The sequence below is a fragment of the Heteronotia binoei genome, chromosome 5 (genome assembly GCF_032191835.1).
Source record: "Heteronotia binoei isolate CCM8104 ecotype False Entrance Well chromosome 5, APGP_CSIRO_Hbin_v1, whole genome shotgun sequence".
NCBI lineage: Eukaryota > Metazoa > Chordata > Lepidosauria > Squamata > Gekkonidae > Heteronotia > Heteronotia binoei.
This window is the reverse complement of record NC_083227.1, coordinates 132,436,099-132,461,828: the sequence shown is the minus strand read 5'-3', so window position 1 is coordinate 132,461,828 and position 25,730 is coordinate 132,436,099. Positions and strand designations below refer to the sequence as shown.

Genomic DNA, 25,730 nt, shown 5'->3' with positions numbered 1-25,730 from the left:
TTTTTCAAAAAATCACTTTTTCAAAAATTCACTTCTGCATCTTAATTTTGTGTCTCCAAGCAAAAATAAAAACAGAAAATACAGCTTTATGTTTATATTTGTATGCATGTATTATTAATAGGTGCTTAATAAAATGAAGCTCAATCCAGCTAAGACTGAAGTGGTCAGAGATACAGCAAGTCAGGGACTGACTAGTCTAAGGGGCTGTTCAGACACACAGTATAATCAGCTGTCGCTGCTGTTTCATATTGGGTTAAAAGTGGCTGATAAGACAGCAACATCTGCCTCCCGGTATTAACTCATAGTAGCCCAATCCTTCTCGGAACCGGAGTATTTTGTTGCCTGCTCCTTTGCGGTGTTTTTGAGTTCTCCAGTTTCACCTCGTAGTTTCCCCAGCTGGATAGTTCTCAACCAGCTTCTGGATGTCTGAAGGCTGTCTCGGAGCAAAAGGAGCCTCAGACATCCAGTTTACAGTCACCATTTTTTTTTACTACTTAGTGATATGCGCATAACTCCATAACCACATAATGTTTTAACCTATGTGCATGTGCGCATAATGAGTGCATGCACATAATGCACATAAAAGTGGAAGGAAAAAGAACGGCATGATGCCGTCGTGTGGACGGCAGAAGACGGTTTCACCACGGAGTGATTTGAATTGCAGTATGGCAGTCTGATCGATAATATCCGGAACAAAGATATTCGGAACAGAACCAGGTCAGTTTAACACGGACTCAACACGCTGTGTGAACAGGGCCAAACTGTATTTGGATTAGATGATTTGCCCTTTAAAGACTTTTTTTTTTTTTTTGCTGTTTATGGATGCTATTAGATTTGCCTGTACAACTGTAGTTTCTAGACTCATCTATGGCATATAGTGCCTTTAGCCAACTTTGGTTGGTATAGCCTCCCTGGGCTTTGATCCTAACTAAGCATTTCAGTTGGCACAAGGATTTCTGTCCACAGAGTGATTCCTACCCCCACTGCAGCCTGAAACACTCCCTGTATTCAGTTCTAGTGGGGTCAGTTCTCCTCCAGGAACATAGTATCAGGAAGCATCTGGTGCTGCTGCAAGAGAGGGGGTAGGCAGGAAAACTACACTCCAAATAAATCTTTGTGCCTGCAAAAATATTAGAAATAGCTGGGGCTTTTTTTGAGCAGGAACACACAGGAATGCAGTTCCGGCTGGCTTGGTGTCAGGGGGTGTGCCCTATTATGCAAATGAGTTCATATTGGGCTTTTGCTACAAAAAAGCTCTGTGCAAAACAAAGGTGATGTCAGGGGGTGTGGCCTAATATGTAAATTAGTTCCTGCTGGGCTTTTTCTACAAAAAAAGCCCTAGAAATAACCTCTGAGTTTTCCTTGATAAGCAGTAGCTGCAGTTATTCATGCTGTGATCACATGCAGGTTCATATTTCTACAAAACACTCTCTAGAAGGCTGCCTTTTGGATTTGGTCAGGTTCTACTGGTGCTAATGCAGCAGTGAAACCGTTGGGTGGCATCAGTTATAGGGAACAAATCACAGCAGTTTTAGAAGAGCCACAGTGACTGCCATTTGCTTCTGAGTACAATTCAAATTGCTGACGATTTCATTTTAGATCACAAATGGCTTGGGAATAGGGTAATTTCTAAAGGTCCACCAGCTCCAGGATGAATCTGCTTATCAGCTACAATCATTTGCAGAGGCTTTACTTTGTATGCTGCTGGATAGTCAAGCTAGGTGAGTGATGATTGCAGATGGGGCCTTCTCTGTTGTGGCAGCTTGGCTCCCTCCCTACAATTTTATGTGGATTCCAATGTGGTACTGCTCAAAACCTAGAGGTTAACTGCGACATTTCATTTAAGCTGAGGAAGCAACCTTCCCTACAAGAAGTTAACTGGTCCCAAGCTCTGGCACAAGAAAAAATTTCTCTTATTTCCCAAGATTTTATCGAGTGTTTTTGTCAGATTCCTTCACACGCATACCTTTGACTTGTTAATTCATCTTCTTTGCCATTGGTTTAAATATTTTACTGCTATTGGTCTTCTTCATGTTACTACATTTATTATTTTACTGCTTGTTTGTTACTGTTGGGCTTTTATTTCTTCTGAATGTTATTTTACTGTTTTATGGCTGGCAAACCACTACCCCCCATAAAAAGTCTGCCGTGAAAACATCGTGATGCGACATCACCCCAGAGTCGGAAACAACTGGTGCTTGCACAGGGGACTACCTTTACCTTTTTTAAAAAAACTGTTTTAACTTTCTTCTGCTTTGATTATATTGAAATTTGCCTCAGTAGTGCTTACTCTGAGAATCTGGACTATAAAGATTTAATTATAAGAATGTTTTTATTATCCATGTTCGAGGGTAGGAAGGAGTTTTGGTGCACTTGTGTAACTGTTAATAGTTATCATATGGCATTCTATGTGGAATAGCCAAACAATCCTGCAAGGCTGTAGCTCTTTTTTTAGCACCACTATACTTATTTTTAGACTGGGTGCTGTGACTTGCCTAAGGTCACCCAGCTAGCTTCAAGTGGGGAAGTAGGGAATTGAACCCAGTTCTCCAGATTAAAGTCTGCCACTCTTAAGCACTGTTAACTGTTAAAAATGGATTCCTCAGGAGAAAACATCCAGAGGGTTGTCTCTTTACTCTAGCAGAGAATCTACTTTATAAGGTTGGGAAGGATAGACTAAGAAGGCTTTGTAAATGAAAGACACAGAATTCTCAATATGAAAAGAAATGACTAAACTGAGGAAAAGAAAACTAAAAATGCCTTGTGCTTAGGGTTCTGCAATATGACATGAGTTCTGCCATTCCATTGAGAAAAAGGGATTAGTATCCCAGGAAGAAGAAGGGAAAAAACATAAATGCTCCCCAAAAATATGAACATAGAGGTAACAAATGAAATGTGTAATGCACAAGCTTTCTTATAGTGATTTTCCCCAGATTTCATACTGAAGCCAGCATATGTCTGGGGTGGGGGGTGAGGTGGAGGGGAGAAAGGTGACTTCAGTATTTCATATTCAACAATTTGAAATATGGTACTAGGAAATAGGACACTCATCTTTCTTTCCCTATGGGATGCACAACTATATAATCATATGGACTATATTACTAAGAGGTCAGTAGAGCAACATTCTGCTGTCCTCTTATGCTTCTCTTTGCTGTCACAATGCTTTTATTTCAGTATATTTATTAACAGGGGTCATTCCATAGAAAAAGAGGTGCCAGAGCTCATTAGTGCAACTCTTTTTGCATATGCCACACACCCCTGACATCACCGGAAGGTGTACTAAATTATATCAGCTCAGCATTTACCTTAAAATGCTTCTTGAATTATAATTGTCATAATAAAACTGTATTCCCATCATACTTTTAAAATTACTTTCTCTTGTATGGCATGATGAAGATTTCCATCTATCTGCTTTATATATTGTGGTTATTTTCCCTTTTTTTTGTGGGGAAAAATATTAGAAAGTTTGTCAAATCTTAGAGTTCAGCAAAATTCTCACATGGAGTCTGAACAATGGAGCCCAGAAGCAAGTATTTTTTTTTGGAGGGTGGTAAGAAAGAAAGAGCACAATAAAATGTAGAGGTTCCAGAGCTCCCCTCCTGTGAGCTCCTGCCCAAAATGAGGTCTGTTTATTAATCATCTAATACCACAGATCCATTGTTTTAAAAAGGTAACCATCAGACAGTTTGGTGTAGTGGTTAAGTGTGCGGACTCTTATCTGGGAGAACCAGGTTTGATTCCCCACTCCTCCACTTGCACCTGCTGGAATGGCCTTGGGTCAGCCATAGCTCTCGTGGGAGTTGTCCTTGAAAGGGCAGCTGCCGTGAGAGCCCTCTCAGCCCCACCCACCTCACAGGGTGTCTGTTGTGGGGGGAGAAGATATAGGAGATTGTAAGCCGCTCTGAGTCTCTAATTCAGGGAGAAGGGCGGGGTATAAATCTGCAATTCTTCTTCTAAACAAGGATGATCAGTTATTGCTTTGTTCTTCATAGTGGAAACTCATTATTGTCCATACAATAGGATCGATCTTTACTGTCTCATCCCTTTGGCTAGCTACCCTTGTCCGTAACATTGCACTTCCTATTACTGTGACAATGTTATTCATGTTCTTGGCAGAATCTGACATTTTTAATAATATATCTTTGGGGACTGAGCTCGGTAAGAGCATTATAAAAATCAAAGGGAAAAAAGTAGTTATTTCAGCTGTCTCTTTCCAGCCTCTGGGTTTAGTACAGCTAGATAGGTCCCAACCTACCAGGTACTATAATTATGCCCTTTTGAAAAGAATAATTTATTCTCTATAATTACTTCAAGGTTAAATATGATTCATGCAGAAGATGACATGGCTTTTTTAGTTCAGGGGATCTTTATTGTTTCCGGCTTTTTTGGTGATTCAGTTTAGATATATTTGGCATGGAAACTGACAATGTTAGTGTACCCTATGGATTACCTTTCTCTCCCTGAAGCATTTGGCTCTCCTGTTTTCCTTCCTACTGTAAAGACAGTCCCTTATATTTTGCAGTTAGGGAAATGGTAATTTGTGGACTTGCCCTAAGATCACATGATCTTAATTTGTTCTAGAAGAAGTCCCAAAGGCTGCTGTATAAAGTGTTTTAGTTCTTAATTTTAAAGTTGTTGAAAGTGATTTTTCAGGGCCAAAAGTACAGGTTGTTTGTGATGAGCCAGTACATGGGTGCCTGATTCATGTAGGCTCTAACCTTGAAAAAACTGTCCATCATTTCATGTGATCAAAGTGCTTTGAGGGGAAAGAGGATCTTCTGGCTTCTCTCCTGCACTGGTTCACCAATGCTCCATCCTCAGCCCCTTCAGAGCTGTTTCTGCTTTCCACTTGCAGCATTTGGAGCTGAGCAGAGTGACAGAGTTTTTTTAAAGATTAGTTCCTATGTGGGTCATGCACACATGACCTGATTCACATCACATAAACATAACGTGTATTTTAGCCTTCATTCTGGTAGTTTTTAACATGAACTCAGAAATATTACAAACATATCCCAGACTATATTTGGAAAATGAAGGATACAAATGCATGGTGCTGATACCAACAAATAGAGGAGCTCTACTAAGACTATCCTGTTGGCAGCCTGAGGAAACAGGCAACAGTGCTGCAGTCCTTTCCTAGCCTCCACCAAAGTTGTGCTCCAAGGACAACAGGTAGCGGCATTTTTCCCATAACAGATATGGATAGTTTTTAATATTTTTTTTAAAAAACCAACAAAAGGAATAAAAGAAATTGCAGCTTCTATAGTATCAACTATCCTGACTAGGACAGCTCAGACTAGCCTGATCTTGTCAAATCTCAGAATATAAGCCAGTCAGTCCTGGTTAGTATTTGGATGGGAGACCATCAAGAAAGTTCAGGGTCTCTACACAGAGGTGGGAAATGGCAAAATCACTTCTTGCCTTGAAAACCCTACAGGGTCACTATAAGTCAGCTGCAACTTGAATGAAAAAAGAAAAACAATAGTACCAACTAGGGATGGGCATGAACAGTGTTCTTGCTGTTGAGTTCAGGGCTGAACTGTGGGAGTATGATGTATAGCCTTAAGAGGACGGGGTGACGTCCTCTTAAGGAGCAGCTGTGTGATAAGCTGTGCGGGGTGTAAAGAAGCCTTGAAGTGCCGTGTGGAAAGTTAATTGATGTTGTGTGTGTGTGTATGGCTACGGCTGGTAATGTGATGAATTGAATAAAGGAGGGGCTGATGAGGCGTGGGAGAGAGAGATTTTCTTGAGAGATTCTTTTCTTCCTGAGCAGCTCATTCTTGTATGCTTTGTACTTTATGAGATGTCTCCCTTGTGTTTTTATTTCTTGCACCACTGGTGTCAGAGCTGGACTCCGACAGGTAACTTTCCACACGGCACTTCAAGGCTTCTTTACACCCCGCACAGCTTATCACACAGCTGATCCTGCTGATCCTGCTATCTCGTCACCCGGTCCTCTTAAGGCTATACACCATACTCCCACACTGAACCATGAACTGAACCATGAACCCATATGGATGGGGAGGTTGGTTCCCAGTTTGTACTGACACCTCTTGCTTTGAATTATTGCATCAAAATCTGGAGACTATGTCTGTGCTGTAGCAATCTTGAGTATGCTGCTAAGGTGTTGTTCAGGTGTGTCTGTAATCTGCAAACCTACTTATGATTTATTGACATTCATTACAAAAATCTCACGGTCAGTGCTTTGAGCCTAAGGCTCAGGGGAAAACATGAAATGGCTGGGCATTTGAGCTTTTATACATAAGTTGCTTCATGTGCTGGTCAGTCAATGGAGAAAACAGAGGCTTTGCTCTGTAGCTTCTGTGTGATTGAGCAAGCCTGACAAAGCACGCTGTGATGTAGAAGGAAGCAAGAGAGAGAGAAGGAAGCATATGACAGATGCTCACGGGCCTGATATGGGCCCTCTGGGGGCCTGATCTGATCCTTGGGCTACATGTTTGACACCCCTGCAGGACCAGTCTTCATAGGGCATAATGGAGAACCCAGCAGGCATTCAGCCCCCACCCCACTTTCTGATAACCCTAAAGAACAGGGGAGGGCCTCCAAACCAGGGAATCCCCTCCCCCCATCTGGGGATTGGCCATTTTGGTTATCTTATTGGGTAGATTGGCAGGACAATAACAAAATGTTAAAAATAAAATAGAGTTAATAAAAATAATGCATAATACAATAAAATAGAGTTAAAATTAGTGTATTGAAAATATAACTGCTGTTGATTATGTAGTTCAGGACATAAGTGTGTTGCATAATACTACTGAGCTGGATTCCAGATTAAAGAACAGTCCTCCTCCCACTTTTCTACCATTCAAATGTACAACACATACATCACCAAATGTAGGGGAGGAGTGGCCTGTCTACCATTACTACGCTTCTGTTTCTTGGATGCTTTTTGGGCTGTGTTCTGTTCAATGATTCACAGCAGTGGATTAGAGTTTCAATGGGAGAAAGGGCTTCACGTTAAAGAAGGGTGGGAAGATAAGGAGACATTCCCTGTGCATAGATTTTTAATGTCTGACCCCTTGTTCTCACAGAAACACTCCCTGATTGCTGTAAAACTGCGCAAAATACAAAGCCATTTATTCATGTGAAGAACTTCTTGAACTGCAGTCTTGCTTCTTGTGTGTCTTCCAAGTTTGTGAACAGCCCCAGCAAAAGTGAATTTAAGGCGTGCTTGGACTTTAGTTGGAGTCAAATAGTACTCCATAGTCACCTTCCCCTCCATTATACTCAGGATTGTTTTGGTGTTACTTCAGTTTAGCCCTAAATAAATTACATCAATGAGAACTTGGAGGAAATAAGCATTTCTCATTTAAATACTACTAGTAAGACACTATTTAATTGTTTAGCCTAGTCAAAATAAATGTTAAAAACCGTCCTAAAGTTTCTTTCTTATTCCTTTTTTAATATCCTTTCCATAATAAAGACCTTTGGTAATGGCCAAATGGAGCTCTTCTATTGGCTTAGGGGTGCATTCCAGGCACTCCATAAACCATTGGCCCATCATGGCTCAGTCAGCATCTCTGGCCTCTCATTGGCTGAATCCCCTGCCCCCACCTACTGCAGGCCCAGAACTGTTGAACACACCACCAAAACAGTCTTACCTCAGAGACAGACACATCTCCGACACTTCTCTGTGTCCTTTCTCTCAATCAGCCTCAGAAAGGGCTGCCACTCTACTGCAGCCTCACAAAAGGCATCGCAGCTGCAGGCAGCAACAGACCTCTGCCTCCCCATCAATGGCCCACACAGACAGGCTTCCAGCACACGCAGCCTCCAAAAACTGCCAAAATAGTCAAGGAGCTGCTGCCACTGCCATAATGCAACTAGGCAGCAAAGCCTGGCCCCACTAGAAGCATTTTCTCAGAGGCCATACTCAGGATTGAGTATACTGCTGCCTCTTTCCTGTCACTCCCTCTCTCCCTTCTCCCCTCAGCCTCACCCCAGGACAGATGAGGATTGGGCCACTGGGGAGCTGCTAACCAGAGGTTATTGATAGGCAACCAAGGTTGCTTCTGTCAGTAAAGGGAGAGCTGAATAGAATGCCATAGAGTCTATCCTCCAAAGCAGTTATTTTCTCCAGGGTGGAGAAAGATTTGTTGTCTGGCGTTCAGTTGTGATCCCAGGTGATCTTCAGGCTCCAAATGGAGGTTGGCAACCCTACACCTGACTGCTTGATACTGCTGCTGGGAAGGTGATAGGGTTTCCAGGTTGGGAAATTCCTGGAGATTTGAGGAGTAGAACCTGGAAAGGTTGGGGTTTGAGGAGGGATGGGACCTCAGACAGGTACAATACCATAGACTCCACCCTCCAAACCAGCCATTTCCTCATGGGGAACCATTGTTGCCAATCTCCAGGTGACAGCTGGATATCACTCAGAATTATAACTGCTCTCCAACTGGCAGAGATCATTTCCCCTGGAGAAAATGGCTGATTTGCAGGCTAGACTCTTTGTCATCCCCTGCTGAGGTCACTTCCCTCCTGCTTTGGTCCACACTGTGAAGAAAGACTTCACTTTTTCCAGGTAGAGGCTGCAGCAGGGGTGGGAAATGGAAAGCTGAAGTCAGATCAATTTGCCTATAGAAAATGGCCGCCCTGAGGCATATAGTCTATGGTATACCAGGCAAAAAAAACCCAGGTCACCCCACAAGCTGATACTGATGCTAAATGCCACGAAGCTGAATATGACAGGAAAAGGTGATAAAAATGCACTGCTGAACTTCAGTGTCTGTGTGGCTGTTGTAATGCCCCCCTGCAGCTCCCATAATTATTCTGCCTTATCTCCATTCTGGGCCTCTTTCAGGGCTTTGAGCCACCATAAACATGGGGACACAAACACACATGTGGTGGGGGGGGAGCCAGCATCTGTTTCAGCTGTGGGGTGGGTGGGAAGACAGAAAGGGTGCTGTGAGTGAATGTCACAGGTGGGGGAGTAGTGGTTTGCCAAGGGTGCAGTGGTAGTTGAGAGGAAGAAGCGTTTTGGGGGTGGTTGGAAGGGTGGGTATGAAGACACCAACAGTGGGGGGGGGGGGGTGAGAAGAAAGTAAGGGTGGGAGGGCACTCACCTAGAGCTTCTTTCTAGAGCCTGTTGTATTTTTCCTCACAACAGGTCTTATTCCTAGTTCTGATATAAAGTTTAGGATAAATTTTGAATGAGATTTTTCATAATATGTTGAATTATGAAGTTAAATATAGTGTGCTTTAGTATAAAATAGATAATTTAGTAACTATTCAGCTATGCAGCAATATAGATTTGTCGATTTGGATCATTCAGAATGTGCCATGCATTGTGCTACCATATCACTTCTTGTATCCTTTAGAATTAAGGTTGACAACTGGCCCCCAAAAGTCCTTTTGAATAGAGGTTTGATATGTTGCAATGGTCAGATGAAGCTTTTCATGCAATAGAGCTAAATAATATTATCTGACAGTTTAAAAGTTGGCAGTCCTACATAGTATCATGAGGACTAGATTCCTTGGAATGGTCTTTTGAGCCGACTTCTGTGCCTTGTAAGGAATGAAGTCATGTATAATCACAAAGACTGTAATTCTAAACATATTTACTAAGAAGCAAGCTCTATTTAAATATGGTTTGCACACAAGTAAGTTTAGGATCAAACTGAATCTTAAAACATGCAAGTAGGCCCTCAACACAATTCCCCCCCAAAAAAACCCCATATCATTATATTTCTTTTACCTGGTATCTTGTAGGCTTGTTGTAGGCATTCTTCACTGTAAAATCTGAAATCTGAGAACTTGACTCGAAATGAACTTTCTGAAATAGACAGATGTAACAAGTTTAATCATAATTAACTTTTTAAATGAAAGCTTTAGAACCCAAGTACTAAGAAAAGATCAGAAGATAACATTTTTGTTAAACAGCAATGAATATTTAGAGTGTGCAATGAAAAAGTTCCAGTATTGTTTGTGAAACACAAATCCACATCTTAAACTAAAGTTATGAATTACGGAATGACTTCGATTTCTCTTATTCTGCTTGCTATGTGTTTCTGAAAATGACCCTTTACTTTGGGAAAACAGAAACTTGTCCTGTTGCTTTAATGAGATATGAATTCTTATGTGTGTGTGTCCATACTAGAGAAGGACAGGCAATATTCTGTCACGCAGTGTACAACCAGTGTGTAGGCCATTCTTGAAGCTTAACCGGTCTAAATCACAAGCAAGGGGGGGGGGGTTCCGGGTTACATCATCTTGCCTTCAGGGGTGTCTGCAGATCATCCTCCTGCGGCACCTCTGAATCTGGCTGTTGGAGGGGCATCACAGACGTGGCGCCTCTATAGGAAAGCCCTGGAGGGGTTTTTCTTCGACATGGGACTTTTGCGGGGAGCTAGGGGTACAGCGGCGGCTGCCCCTGTGCTTCCTGCATGCCCCGAGGTATTGCAGTCATGATAGCTGGCACAGCAGCAGAAAAAGATGAACGCCCAACTGCTTACTTTCGCTTTTCTCAGTAAGCTTTTGATGTAGCGCCTTTCTACTTCTATTGTGGTAATTCTACTTGACAAGTAAGTGAACTTTCAATTCCACTGGCTAATGGGTTGTTTTACAGGAGCTGAGTACTAAAGAGATTCTGCTGACATCTGCGGAATTAGAATGGAAAAGTGATCCGCTCTGAAACGAACAGAAAAATGGATCCCTATGGCGCACTTACAAAACAAGACCGGAAATCAAGACTGAGTGAAGTCATGTTGAGAGAAAGAAATGGCGTTGATTTCTTCTTCTCATTATCGAGAGGGCAGGCCACATTGAGAAGAGAGAAGGTGTATCCCGACCAGCAAATTAAGATGTGGAAATCTTTTAGGAAGAAGGACTCTTGAACTTTTCCCCTTTTTGTGGATGGTTAGATATGGAACCCTCCATAAGAATTGACATGCGATTTTAAAAGGCAAAGTGTGATGTCTGGGTTACGTTAAGTTGGTTTTCTCTGGTGTAATATGGATATAGAAACTAAAGGAATTCAAAAGTTTTTAAATTTTGGAAAGAAGCATTCCTGAGTTTTAGTTTTTCTTGTGGGTAAACAAATATGGAATTATTAATAATGAATTGATATGTGATTTTAAAAGAACAAGGGAGATCCTAAGGAAGGAAGGGTGTTGTTAAAATTTTAGTTAAATATACAGTTAATTTGGATCAATGCTAAAGAGTGCAGACAACACATTTATTTTTACATAGCAGATTTATTCTTAGTATGTTTATTTGGTGAAATTGCTCATATTGATGCAAGAGTTGGACTAAATAAAAAGGCAGATAGCATAATTATTTTGTAATCTGGTAGATTTGTTTTTAATATGCTACTTTGGAGAAACTGTTTCTATTGAGATAGACAAATTATTAAGTTTTTTTTTAATTAGTTAAGGATAAAGATATGCTTTTATGTGCTTATTTTTATAAGGATATTGTTAAACCAACAAATTAGTTTATGCTTATAACAGGGTTAAGCTAAATCAGACAAATTTGTGTTGAGATGGTTTTGAATTTTTTTTTAACTTTTATACTTATTTGTGTTCAAGAAGAATTGTTTAGATTCATATTGCTAGTATTAGTTTAGTAAAAATTTTCTGTAATGAAAGAAAGGATGGTAAAATATATGGAGACTTTTATACTTGCAAGTAGAATGATTTGGGTATTTTATTTGGAGGTAGAATTATAATTGATATATTTGTACTTTTTTCTGTTTTTCCCATTCTGCAAATGCCCTTCCCCCCTTTTATGTATCTTTTGCTCTGTTTTTTTTTCTTTGTCGTTAAAATCAATAAACATTATAAAATCTAAATCACAAGCAAGGTTGTCAACTGCTAAGAAAAAACTGTCCTGCTCTTATGCCTTTCAGTGGCAGAAATCAGAAGGTAGTTTTTTTCCATGACATTTAGAGATTTATTATTGATTACCAAACAGATTATTTCCTTGTTTAACACAATGGTTCTTACAGTTTACTAAGCAGACCACCAATAGTAAACTTGTGGAACCCATTATTATGAACAAATAAAGCTATCTTATACTGAATCAGACCATGGCTTTATCAACGTCAGTATTGTCTACTCTGACTGGCAGTGCCTCTCTCATATGTCTTTCCCATTAGCAGATGCACAATCCTTTTAAGTGGCAAGGTTGAGGACTGAACCTGGGACATTCTGTATGCAAAGTGGATGCTCTGCCACTGACTCATGGCTCCACCCCCATATGTTGAGTATTTATTGTTGGCATTCAGGTAATATATCCAGTATAGGAATGCAGCTAGTCTATTCACAGCATCCTAAACATGGATTCTGGAATGTTAAGGACTTGCACAGATGATTATTTGCTCTATGATTTCTTGTCTGGAATAAGACTAGTAGCAGGCCTTAAGTGCCCACCACTGCTTATCTCCATATATAAGGAGACAATTCCAATAAAAGTTGGTGTGTGCTTAAGGGCAAAAGCTAGCTAGATAGATATATAGCTGGAAAATGCATAACATAGGCTAGATTCATGTTGTGCAAATAATTTTCACAGAATTTGTTTGTTACTAATTAGAATGTTTTCCCCAGGAGAAAGATACAAAAGGGCCCTTTCTCGAGTTCTGAAAGGACTGGGCGAGGTGCGGGCCAAGTGTTCTTGCTCGGCCCGCCCTTCACCCAGCCACTTCCCCAGTTTAGAGGGACTCGGCTGTCTGGGAAGCAGCTGCCCACATGCTTTTTCCTCCGTTGCAAATGGAAATGGAGGAAGAAGCATGCAGCGGCCACTTCCCAGCCAGGTCCCTTTGGGTTAAAGCAATTTTTATTGGTAACATATGGCAGTCATATCTAATACTAATAAAATATTAATAATCACTTAATGCCTTCCCCATACATTACCCTTTTCCCTCCCCTCCCCAGTCTTTATAAACATTGGTAACATAAGGTAACAATTTCTATTTCTACATCCTTAATCATTTTTCACCACCATCCCCTATATTACTTTCTAATTACCCTCCCCCCCCCCGTTACTTGGCTCCCGCTGATGATAATAATTCAAAATAATAATATTTAAAGGTACTCTATTCTAATCAAGAACCAATATTTATACTCTATCTTCTTCTAAAACTTAATCTTAATCATTATCAAAAACTAACATTTAAAGATATACTTAACTACTATAACCAAAACTTAATATTCTTCTTTCTTCTAAGACTTAATCATTATCAAAAATTGTCCAATGTCCTTTTACTTTCCACTCTTTTTCTGCATATCTTCTAAATTTTTTCCGCTCCATTTTAAAAACCTCCAAATCATAGTCTCTTAAAGTTCTTGTTAATTTGTCCATTTCACTCCATGTCATAACTTTAACTATCCAATCCCATTTTTCTGGTATTTTTTCTTGCTTCCACAGCTGTGCATACAATGTTCTAGCAGCTGAGAGCATATACCATATTATAGTTCTATCTTCTTTTGGAAACTTTTCCATTTGTAATCCCAAGAGAAAAATCTCTGGCACTTTCTTGAATTTGTATCCCAAGATTCTAGAAATTTCTTGTTGAATCATCTGCCAATACTGTTTTGCTCTTTCACAAGCCATATGGTAAAAAGAACCTTCATGTTTTTTACATTTCTAACATCTATCTGAAATCTTATTGTTCATCTTTGCCAATTTTTTAGGAGTCATATACCACCTGTACATCATCTTGTAAAAATTTTCTTTTATACTCTGACATGTTGAAATTTTCATAGAGTTTTTCCATAAATACTCCCAAGTATCCATCTGTATTTCTCTATTTACATTAACTGCCCATTTAATCATTTAAGACTTCACTACTTCATCTTCATCTCAGCTTGAGACCCTGGAGAGCCGCTGCCAGTCTGAATAGACAATACTGACTTTGATGGACCAAGGGTCTGATTCAGTATAAGGCAGCTTCATATGTTCATATGTTCTGTAGACCATTTTAACAATAATTTATATACTTTTGAGGTTAATTTTTCATTATCTCCAAGCAAGACATTCTCCATTTCAGTTCGTTCTCGTCTAATTCCTACAGTTTTAATATCATTTTCCACCAAACTTTTTATTTGCTGCATCTGGAACCAATCGTATTTATTATTCAGCTCTTCAGCAGTTTTTAATTCTATTTTGCCGCTTTGTATTTTCAATAGTTGATTGTACGACAGCTGCTTTCCTTCATCCGTCTCAACTGTTATTTTTATCACTTCTGCTGGTACTATCCATAATGGCTTTCTTTCATCACCATATCTCTTATATTTCACCCAAGTATTTAACAAATTGTTCCTTATGTAATGGTAAGAAAAAAGACCATCCAACTTTTTCTTCTCATAATGCATATACGCATGCCAGCCAAATTTATTTCCATAACTTTCTAACGTTATAAGCTTTTTATTCAACAGCATCATCCAATCTTTTATCCACACCAGGCAAACTGCATCATGATACAGTTTTAAGTCTGGTAGTTGAAAACCACCTCTTTCTTTAGCAATTAATACTTTCATTTTGATCCTTGGTTTCTTCCCAGCCCATATACATTCATAAATCTTCCTTTGCCATTTACTAAATTGTTTACTATCCTTCACAATCGGAATAGTTTGAAACAAGTACATTATTCTCGGCAAAATATTCATCTTAATTGCAGCTATTCTTTCAAGCAATGACAAATTAAGTTTATTCCATTTTATCATGTCCTCATCCATTTTACGCCACAGCTTCTCATAATTATTTTTGAACAGATCAATATTTTTCATTGTAATTTCCACCCCCAAATATTTTACTTTAGGGGTTACTTCACATCCAGTTAATTTCTGCAGCTCCTTTTGTTTGTTCACTGGCATATTTTTACATAGAAGCTTTGATTTCTCTTTATTAATATAAAGTCCCGCCAGTTCTCCATATTCTTGTATTTTATCTAGCAACAAAGGTGTTACTTGCAAAGGATTTTCATTTATAAACATAATATCATCTGCAAATGCTCTGTATAAGAATGTCCTTTAACTCTCAGTCCTTCTATCTTTTTATCATCTTGTATTTGCATCAAAAGAATTTCAAGAGTCATTATAAACAGCAATGGCAACAACGGGCATTCTTGTCTTGTACCTTTGCTAATTGTCATTTCATCTGTAAGATCTGCATTTACACATAATCTCGCACGTTGCTCAGTATATATTGCTTTTATCATTCTTATGAAGTCTTCCCCTAATTTTATTTTCTCCATTACTGCAAACATAAAGTCCCAGTTCAAATTATCAAAGGCTTTCTCTGCATCCACAAAGAATAATGCAACTTCTTTCTCTGGACATCTCTCATAATATTCTACAACATTGACAACAGTTCTAATATTGTCTCTAATTTGCCTTTTAGGGAGAAATCCTGTTTGGTCTTCTTTTATAAAGTTGATCAAATATTGTTTAAGTCTTTCTGCTAAAATTCTTGTATATATCTTATAATCATTATTTAGTAAGGAAATCGGTCTATAATTCTTTACATCTCTGTCTTCTTTAGGAATCAATTAAATCACAGCTTCCATGTACTTGGTATTTTCCCTTCCGTTCTTATAATATAAATCAATTTTTGAAGTCTCGGTACTAATTCTGTTTTAAAGGTTTTAAATTTTTTTGCTGTATATCCATCTGGCCCCGGTGCTTTCCCAATTTTCATTGCATTAATTGCTGCCTCCATTTCTATCTGTTCAATTGGATCATTCAAAATTTTCTTCATATATTCCATTAAGGGTGCTATTTTGACCTTTTGCAAATATGCTTCCATCTTTCCTTTATCTACATTCACATCCTTAAATAATTAGGCGTAATATTTGAAAAATTCTCTCTTTATTCCTTCTTGGTCTACTTTCTCTCCTCCTTCCGCTACAATTTTATTAATTATTTTACTTTCTCTCTTTTTCTTCAGTTGCCAAGCTAAAAATTTTTCAGGTTTATTTGCACCTTCAAAGGATTTCTGTTGTAGTTTTTTTCAAATTCCATTCCAACTCCTTGTTTAACAGATGTCTCATTTGTGCTTGTAATATTACAAACTCTCTTATAATTTTCTTTTTCCCTGGTCTTTTCCTCAGTTCCCCTTCTTTTTTTTATTTCATTTTGAATGTCCAACATCTGCTTTTCTTTTTGTTTTTTATCCTTATTATTTAGTGTAATCAGTATCCCTCTCATTACAGATTTGTACGTATTCCACACCGTCTGGAAAGCTATATCACCCTTATCATTTATTTGAAAGAAAGCTTTTGTTTAATTTTCCAGAGATGTCGCTGTCTCTTTATTTTGTAATAAGTCTTCATTTAATCTCCATCTTTTTAGTTTTCTAGACAGTTTTGTAATCCACAATATTGGGTTGTGATCTGCACCTACCTTCGGCAAGATCTCTATTTTCTTTGTTATAAGGCTTAAGTCTTTAGTGCCCCATATCATATCAATTCTGGAAAAAGTATTATGTCTTGCAGAAAAGAAGGTATAGTCTCTTACAACTGGATTGAACTTCCTCCATATATCTTCTAATTTTTCTTGTTTTATCAGTTCAAAAAATGATTTTGGCAATTTCCCTTCTTTATTGTTGTTCTTCTTCCCAGTTCAATCTAATGAGTTCTGGATTGTTCCATTAAAGTCCCCCATCATCAAAATTTGCTCATAGGTCACTTCATCAAGATGTTGTAAAATATTTTTTTTTTAAAAAAATGTCTTTAGCCCCATTTGGAGCATATATTCCCAACAATAAAGTTTTTTTAGTGTTCGATGTAATTTCCACCGCTATATATCTTCCATTTTTGTCTTTAAATACCAATTTCGGTTCTAATTCTTGTTTAATATAAAAAAATTACACCTCTCTTCTTCTGCTCAGCCAATGCACAAAATTCTAGTCCCAATTGTTTATTCCATAAAAATTTATAATCCTTTTGCCTAATATGCACTTTTTGTAAACAAATTATGTTACAATTTTGTTTTTTAAGCCAATGAAACGTTGCCCTTCTTTTATGTAATGAATTTAGTCCGTTCACATTCCAAGAGATCAATTTATAATCCATCATGGTGCAAATTCCTTATTCTCTCTACAAAATTTATGCAGTTCTTCTGTACTTGTAATTGTGAATCTTTTCCCTTGAAGTTCAAAGCTCAAGCCTTCAGGTATTATCCATCTATATCTCATTCCCTTGTCACGCAGTTTTTCTGTTAATTTTTTGTATTCCTTGCAGTCAGAGTCTGCTGCCTCTTACAATCAAATTTTTCCCGTAACTTTTATTCAAAATCCTCCCCACCATTTCTCTTGTATTGAACCTTATAACTACATCTCTTGGCAGATTTTTTTTTTTTTTTGCATAGAGCGAATTTACTCTATACATAGAGTCATACATATTTCTATTTTCTTTGGGATCCTCCTCCAAGAATCCTGCAATTATTCTTATCATATATCCTTTTAGGTCATTTTCTTCATCTTCAGGAATACCTCTCAAACGAATCTGTGTCTCCATCAATCTGCAGTCACGCATAATCACCTTTTCTTGTAGTTTTAGCAAGGTGGAATCATGTATTTTCACTTTCTCCTCCACATCATGCACAGTTTTTGTTATTGCCACAGTCTCATTTCTAATACTCTCCATTTCTTTTTTAATTCTTGTTTAGCGTCCTCAATATCTTTCCTTATTTCTTTTTTAGAAGCATTAATCACCTTCATTAGCCTGGCTTCCATTGCCTCTAATTGCACCTGCATTTTCTCTGTTGAAGCAGCACGGGTTAATCTTGGCTCTGACATGAAAAAAAAAACTCAAAAAAAAAGTTTTTATCGCCCAAATTTAGTCCTGAACCATCAAACTCAATACAATAGAGCATACTCTTCACAATAAGCCCAGTTTCACCATTCTACAAGCCTCCCAGGCTCAGATATTAATTTTTAAAAATTTTATGCTCCCCCAAAAGGCAATTGTGACTTTTACTTCCCTTTATAAAAATTATTTCTTCTCCTTTGAGTATTTCCAGCTCTCTCTGCCACAGTTTAACTTGCAATGTTTTAGAATGTCCACTCCACCAGTTCCTACTATTTGTAGTGCTCCTATCACTTTAAAAACTTAATTGAAATTTAGTCCTCCCAGCAATGTCCACCGATGTTTCTTTATGGTATTAAATCCTAGAGAAGGCTTTTTTTTAGAGTCTATAGTTTCCTTCTTCTTCCTCCAATACTTCCTGCTTATCTGGCCACCAACTCCTATTTCACTGGTAAGAAGTTCTCACGATGTCTGACATACTTCCTGTGATAATTGGGTGTTTTGCAGCTCCGTGGATCTAGCACAGCTTCAGTAACCACCGACAGACTAAACCAAAAATTCCTTTCTCATTTCCACTCTCTCTTCCAGATTTACAAAGTTCACATTTCACCCCTTCTGTTCTCCTCCTTTTAAACTTACAGTCTTTACAACTCCCACCTTTTTCTTCCTTTTAATCAGCTTTAATTAGCTCTGGAGTGAATAGATAGTAATCAGCACCTTCGTTTTGTAGCTTACTCTGATCCACATCAGTCTTTTGAAGTTTAGATGTTTATAGTTGTCAAAGAGGGTTCGGATCCTGCCGAGCTTATGCCAAATAGATGACTCTGGACACTTCTGCAGATGCTGGAAAAGCAGCTTATCACTGAAGACCCCTCAAAGCTTCAAAAGAGCCCCCTCCAGGACTCTTTTTCAGCCAAGGTAAATCTTCTAAAAGCTTCTATGCTAGACTTGGACTTTTCTCTAACTGAGAAAAGTAGGCAGAAGGCATTGATTTGCCTTTTAGTACCCTGAACAGATGTGCCAGCCTGCCCTCATTAAGGAAGGCACTTCAGCTCGCCATTTCCGATCCCCGGAAGTCCCTCCCAGCCAGCTCCCTTTGAAGGGGGCGGGAGGGCTCGTCAAGGAGTGGGCTGAGGAAGAATGCTCAGCCCGTCCCTCACCCCACCCCCCCTCCCTCCTTCAGATGGAGCTGGCTGGGCCAGCAGAGCATGCCAGCACGATGACGTCACTTTAGGTGATGTCATCATGCCACACGAGCTCTGTGCACACAATTAAACTCCTGGGGGGGCAGGTTCTTCCTGGGGCGGCAGAACCTTTAGCTCCGGCCTGGGTTCAGGGCTTGGGAGAGCCCTGAAAAGGGTGCTATTACTCAGTACCAGTGAATGTCTTCAATCCCCCCCCCCAAAAAAAAGCCCTTCATGTAAAACATCTGGTGGGACAAAGTACAAGGAAACAGCTATTATGCTCCTTGTGAATGGTTCAAGCTGTAGTACATGTGAAACTTCTACCAACAGTTTTCTACTGAACAAAGCAGGACCCTGTAGTGAAGGCACCCTAAACGTTTTTAGGTACTGCGAAGGATGATATATACCCAGAGCAATTAAAGTCTTCAATATGAGAATTATCCATGTTCTGCTTTTCATAGAATCATAGAGTTGGAAGGGGCTTCTAGGGTCATCTAGTCCAACCCCTTGCACAATGCAGGAAACTCACAAACACTCCCCCCTAAATTCACAGGATCTTCATTGCTGTCAGATGGCCATCTAGCCTCTGTTTAAAAACCTCCAAGGAAGAAGAGCCCACCACCTCCCGAGGAAGCCTGTTCCACTGAGGAATTGCTCTAACGGTCAGGAAGTTCTTCCTAATGTTGAGCCGGAAACTCTTTTGATTTAATTTCAACCCATTGGTTCTGGTCCTACCTTCTGGAGCCACAGAAAGCAATTCCACACCATCCTCTATATGACAGCCCTTCAAGTACTTGAAGATGGTGATCATATCACCTCTCAGCTGCCTCCTCTCCAGGCTAAACATGCCCAACCTTTCCTCATAGGACTTGGGAGACCCAGCTGGCTGCTTTTCAGGTAGCCATCTGGATCCAATCAGTTAAAGAATCCTTAGACTTCCTCCTACTTCACTTCCTTGGATTAACATACCAAAATGTGTAGCTGGAGTGTTCCTACAAGCAGAATTGGGCAAACCTTCTATGGAGGCTAAAGCTTGACCACAGGCCTTTAATTTGTACCTTAAAGTGCTCTATAGTAACTCTAGATACCCATCATTATTAAAAGAAGCTTCTCATAAACCTCTTGGTCTTAAGACTTTTGACACAAAACTATATCTTATTGGGCTAAACCCTGACATGATTCAGGGCCTGGAGCTGTTAAATCCTATATCAAGAAAAATATATCCAAGAAAGGAATTACTTGAGCACATGGTCACATGCCCACAGGGTTTGTTCTTCTGTATTTTTTTGTAATCTTCCACCAAAATCATCACCTTCCTATGCATTTTATCTAATTTTCCCAAATTACTTTATAGCTTTCTTATTAACTCATTTGAATGCTCAGCCCACTCTGGTTATGAAGGGAAGATTAAGAAAGATTCCTTGCTCAGACTGCCTTTGTGATTGTCCTCATGGGAAGTGCCTCATTGGCACTTTAATACATAATTTGTTGGAGTGTCCTCTTTATATTAGCCATAGAAATACATTTTTAACCCAGCACCCTAGATTTTTTAAAACTTTGTCTCACCACTAGCTAGTTTTATTCCTTTTATCTGGCAGATTTCCAAACCTTACCCTTGCTGTTGCAACATTTTCCCATTGGCTTATTGTTACATCCAGATGAAGTTACTTAACAGATGGGCTTTTGACTGCTCAAGACTTTTAGTCAGTGAACTTCAATCAGATTAAAGGAAAGAAGATAATTTAAGACAGCCAAGTAAAGGCCTTTCTGTTATGAATGCTATTAAGGGTCTCCTAAGCATGAACTCATTACTAAGAAGCAAAATTCATGAAATGCATCAAAGGCCTAACTATACACTACAAGAGGTCAGGTGGTAATTGCATGGCTCAAATAACAACTAGACAGGCAAAGAGGAGATTCCTGTCTTTAACAATAACTAGCTAGGCAAATAGGAGATTCATCATTATTTGGAGACTGGATTCTAAGACTAACCAGTACTCCATTTGTTCATCACAACCTGTCAACTGACTAACAAATTAGGCTGTCAAAGACCTCAAGCTTGAGCTGGTAACAGACTGCTGTGATAATTTGGATGACGCAACTGTAGTGTTAGAACTGAGGCATAGATTGGCTCTAGTATGAGGGTGACATTTGTGTTACATTACTTGTTTCATGAAAGAGGCTGTTGGGTTTCTGATGCAATTTCACTTCCTGTTGTCATGAGTTAATTAAGTGTTTGTATATGCATGCTGATGTTTAGCCAGCGAGTAGGTAGAGCCAATGAGAATGTTTGCACGTACTTCCCTCCAAGGCTAGGTGTCAATATTTATAGTGACCATTAAGGGAGAGCCCTAATAGGCTAATCCCTATATTTGGGTGGTGGTCTGAGGGAAACCATTTGGTCAGTTTTATTGCCCTTTGTGTTAAGCCCTTAGATCTCCATGCAGTTGAAGTTAAGACTCAAGAGAGTCAAGATGTAGACTAGAAGCTAGATAGGATAATGAATCCTTCTTTGTTTTCTAGAAATCCCAGTCATACCTTTTCCTCATTAGTAAAGTAAACTACTTTGTTTCTTAAGCTAAACCATGTGCCTGGCTGTTATTCGTGGTTCTCTCCACATTACTCTGCTAATCGTATATCTAAACCCCAACAGAGGCTGAAACTTGCAAGACACTGATGGATAACACCAAAGCACCAAAACAGCTTTGGTGTGTGCTATAGTATTTTCTCATGCTCAGTAGATGACTTCTGGCACACTTGGCAAAAAGGCTGGCTGTAGAATAACAAAATCTCTACTACATATTTCCTTGGGACAAACATATTTCACATTCAATTCTACATGGTAAATGAAGACTTAGCTCCATCAGTTTCTTCTGAGGAATTATTTTCAACCCACATATATTGTTAAAAGCAAAATAGCAATCAGTAGACATACCCGTGGCTTGGAATTCAGCATACCCATCTCAAGATCATTTTCACAGTTTCTGGCCTTGGATTTGCAGAGTTTTATTAGGCACATTTTAATTCTCATTATGAGATAATAAAATGACTTAGGACTTGGCACTAGATTGAAAGGGGCAGGTAGAGTCCTTCCCTCTTCAAAATATGAAAGCCAGAGCTTTGCACGTGCAAACTTCCACTCTACATCTGCATCCTCCTACAAAATAAGCAAAGAAACAAGTTCTGTTTTAAAAGGGCACAGTCCATTTTGGGAAGAAGTACGTCCCACTTGTCTCACTGTCATTCATACAAACTTTAGAAGGCACTGGTAGATTTTAGGGTTGCCAACCTCTAGGTGGGTTCCACCAGTCTCCTGGAATTACAACTGATCTCTCACATTCTCTCAGCTTAACCCACCCCAAAAGATTGTTGTGAGGATAAAATGGAGATGAAACTGATGTACTTCAGAAAGGTAGGGTATAAACAAATTAAATAATTTAGTCTCAGTTAGAAGAAAGATAAAACTGTATTGTAGTGTAGTATTTGGTCCTACTTTCTTTCACTTCCCAACACTTTAGAGCAGGGGTGGGGAACCTTTTTTCTGCCAAGGGCCATATGGATATTTATAACATCATTCACGGGCCATAAAAAATTATCAACTTAAAAAACAGTGCTCCGCTGAGGGAGAATGATTCAGGCCAGCAAAATTAATGCAAATAGTTGTTTTTCTATTTGAAGTCATGTGGGGAGAGCCTAATCTGACACACACACACATACCTGGCCTGCCACCCTAGGCAAATGCCTAGGTCCAGGGCTTTTTTGTAGAAAAAGCTGAGCAGGAACTCAGTAGCATATTAGACCACATCCCCTAATATTAGCATATTAGATCACACACTCATTAGTATATTAGGCCACACTATCTGGGATAATCAAGTGGAAATTGAACTGTGACAGTAACTTTTCCAGGCCCTGCAGCAATTCTGCTGCACTTGGTCCTTTTCCAGCCAGGCCCCAGGAAGGTTGCCACACAGTACATCTGGGCCCTTGATCCCTGCCTGGCCCTGGGGAGACTGCTGCACAGTGCAGCTGGGCCCCACGATCCTCGCTGGCCAGCCAGGCCCCAGGGAGGCTGCCACATGGCTCGGTTTGGTCCAACAATTCCCGAGGGCCACACCAAGTGACCTCAAGGGCCGTATATGGCCCTCGAGATGGGGGTTCCCCACCCCTGCTTTAGAGATCAGGCATGAATAAGCAATTTATGTCGTTGTTTCTTAAGAGCACTGACTAGATATTCTAAGTGGGACAGACATAAATAGCTTCTGATTTATGAATGTATAGTGCAAGTCTAAATGTAAATTGTCAATATAAGCCATGGACAATCTAATCTTTCTTTGTAATAAACCACAAATCAAATTTAATACAAGAATATTTAGTTCCTAGATAACTTTCTGTTTGATCCACTACAAATCTTCCAGTAGCAGTTCTATTTTAGTAACTGAAAATTATAAAGAATATAGAGACATGATTTTCTAATAAGTCCCAATCATCACAATTTAGTTCTTTTGTCAGTCCCAGTGTGTTGTGAAAAAGTCCACTTCTCTGTTTAAATAACCCACTGCTAAGAAATTGTAAAAGGGAACCAAATAACAGTTCTGAGAATAAATGCAAGCTTTATTCTATATTGATCCATGCATTCTATATTGATCCATTTTTTTCTATCATGTGGCTTGTATCTTTTGGATCTTCAGAATAATTACTATTCACTGAATGAAAACTACTTCAGTTATAGAAAACAGTATCTGTTGACTGCCCACTCTTCTATCTGCACTATGAGAAAACACAGAATACCTTGCCTTAAAAAAAAACAAAACAAAAAAACTTTCTCTGCGCTGCAATAGTACTTTTCACAAGAATTCAGTGATAAAAATTACATAATACAAGGGGAAAATATTAGCCTGAGTCTTAGAACTGCCTTAATAGAGATACACCATTTGTGATATTTATGCCCGTGTAGGAGACAATTTCTCATGCTTAACACTATGCAGTGGCAATAATAATTCAAATCTCTATAGGCAATAACTAGGAAGGTAGGAGGGAGACAAGACACCATTGACCACTATTTTATTTCCAGGCTATGAAAAACTGAGTCATCAGGAATGCTGGTCAAGTTTGGAGCCAGGGTTGGTTTTGCCCAAATAGTCATAGTCATTTAACTGCTTGCTAACCTGGATGCTGGTGTTGCTACAACACTCAGTTCACATTATCCAAACAATATAAAAATCATCTATAGTCTAAATAGATATACTACACTAGGTGAATGTGTATTTTTGTTCCATAGTGGTAATACTGGGTGAAAATACAGATCTTTGTTACTGTAAATTACAAACATTTATTAAAGAAACACATTTGGTCTGTAAATGCATTAGCACACCTTACCTCGATTTCCTGATAGGAATTATTGATCATGGCTATCAACATATTGAGGAGCACCACCACCATAGTGACATTATAAACTCCATACAGCACATAACCGATGTTCTCAATAAACTTGTGATCATATTTCAGCACCACTGATATCACCTCAGACAAACCAAATATGGACCAGAATAAGGTTTTAAAACTTTCTTCTACCCTAAAGATAAAATAGATAGTCTTGTTAAGCTAACCATTGATTAGGTAGGCATATAAAATGCACATTAGGCAGCTTGCCAAGATGAACAGCAAGTAAATGATTACATTCTTATATGAATATGGATTCTAATATGACCTTGCATTATTTTTGCACATTTTCCACTTGAGGAACAGGCTCTTGCACTGCATCCTATGCTGTTTCTGAGGGTTACCCAGCACTGGAGCAGTATTTTGGATCATATTGGGGGTGGAGGAGGCTGCAGCAGATGAGGGAGACATAAATATCTCTTCACAAACAGAGCAAAGTTCACAGCTTTTCAGATCTTAAAACACAGCCATAAACTTTGCAGCCTCATAATTATTTTGTAAATGCTTATATGTATCATTTTAGAATTGCAATTTTAATTAGTTATATATTTTCAATTTAAGGAAAGGACACTCCCTGACGAAGGTATCTTTGCTAGAAATAAATTAAAATGTAATGTTTTATCTCAAAAATAATTTTTGGGGGGAGGAGTCCTACTTGTCTTTAATATTCTGTTCTATCAACTAAATATTGTATTTTAGGATGCTGATTACTCCCCTTCCACCCCAGTAAATATTTGCTGTTTATATTAACTCCTTTGCTTTTTCTAAAATTTCATAGTTTTCATTTGAGTTTTAAAATTTTCAGTAATTCTCTTATTAACATTTAATTCATTTAATTTTTGGCTTCTCCCAAAACCCATTGGCTCTTGCTATCTAGCAAAATTCTTCAGAATATCGTTTTTCCTGAAACTTGGTTGCACCTCTTGATGTGGCATGCTTTAAAAGTTTTGATTAATTGTCAACTTAAGTAGTGGATCTATAGGTATGTTTTATAATGTGCCCCTCCCCATTCTTATAAATAAAAAACAAACATAACTATAACTGCAACAACCAAAACGAAACAACATAAATACAAGACAAATACATCAGCAAATGTCAATCTGTATAGGAGAACTATACCATGTGCACCATGCATGATCAGAAGACATGTCTTTCCCCTCTCATTTCAAACCCAATGAGTTTGAAATGAAAGCAATTATAGTTATAAATACAGTAAATCTAAGGTTTTTAGTTCCTTCTGCTCATACCGCATTCCAGCTGTGACAAAAAGAACATGTGTGTCATATTTCATGGAGTAGGTTCTTTCTCCAATGCTAACATAAATTACAAGGAAACACTGTACA

At 38.9% G+C, this 25,730-nt stretch overlaps 1 protein-coding gene across 1 annotated transcript in view; it reads right to left on the bottom strand.

Annotated features, from left to right (window-relative positions):
- Nucleotides 1–25,730, bottom strand: part of TRPC7 (transient receptor potential cation channel subfamily C member 7) — a 255,159-nt gene that overhangs the window by 8,909 nt on the left and 220,520 nt on the right. The window contains exons 8-10 of the mRNA XM_060240416.1: nt 24,325–24,520; nt 21,884–22,105; nt 9,716–9,793 (exon numbers count right to left, since the gene is read on the bottom strand). Of these exons, the coding sequence (XP_060096399.1) occupies nt 9,716–9,793; nt 21,884–22,105; nt 24,325–24,520 (496 nt within the window). The remainder of the gene's footprint in view (nt 1–9,715; nt 9,794–21,883; nt 22,106–24,324; nt 24,521–25,730) is intronic.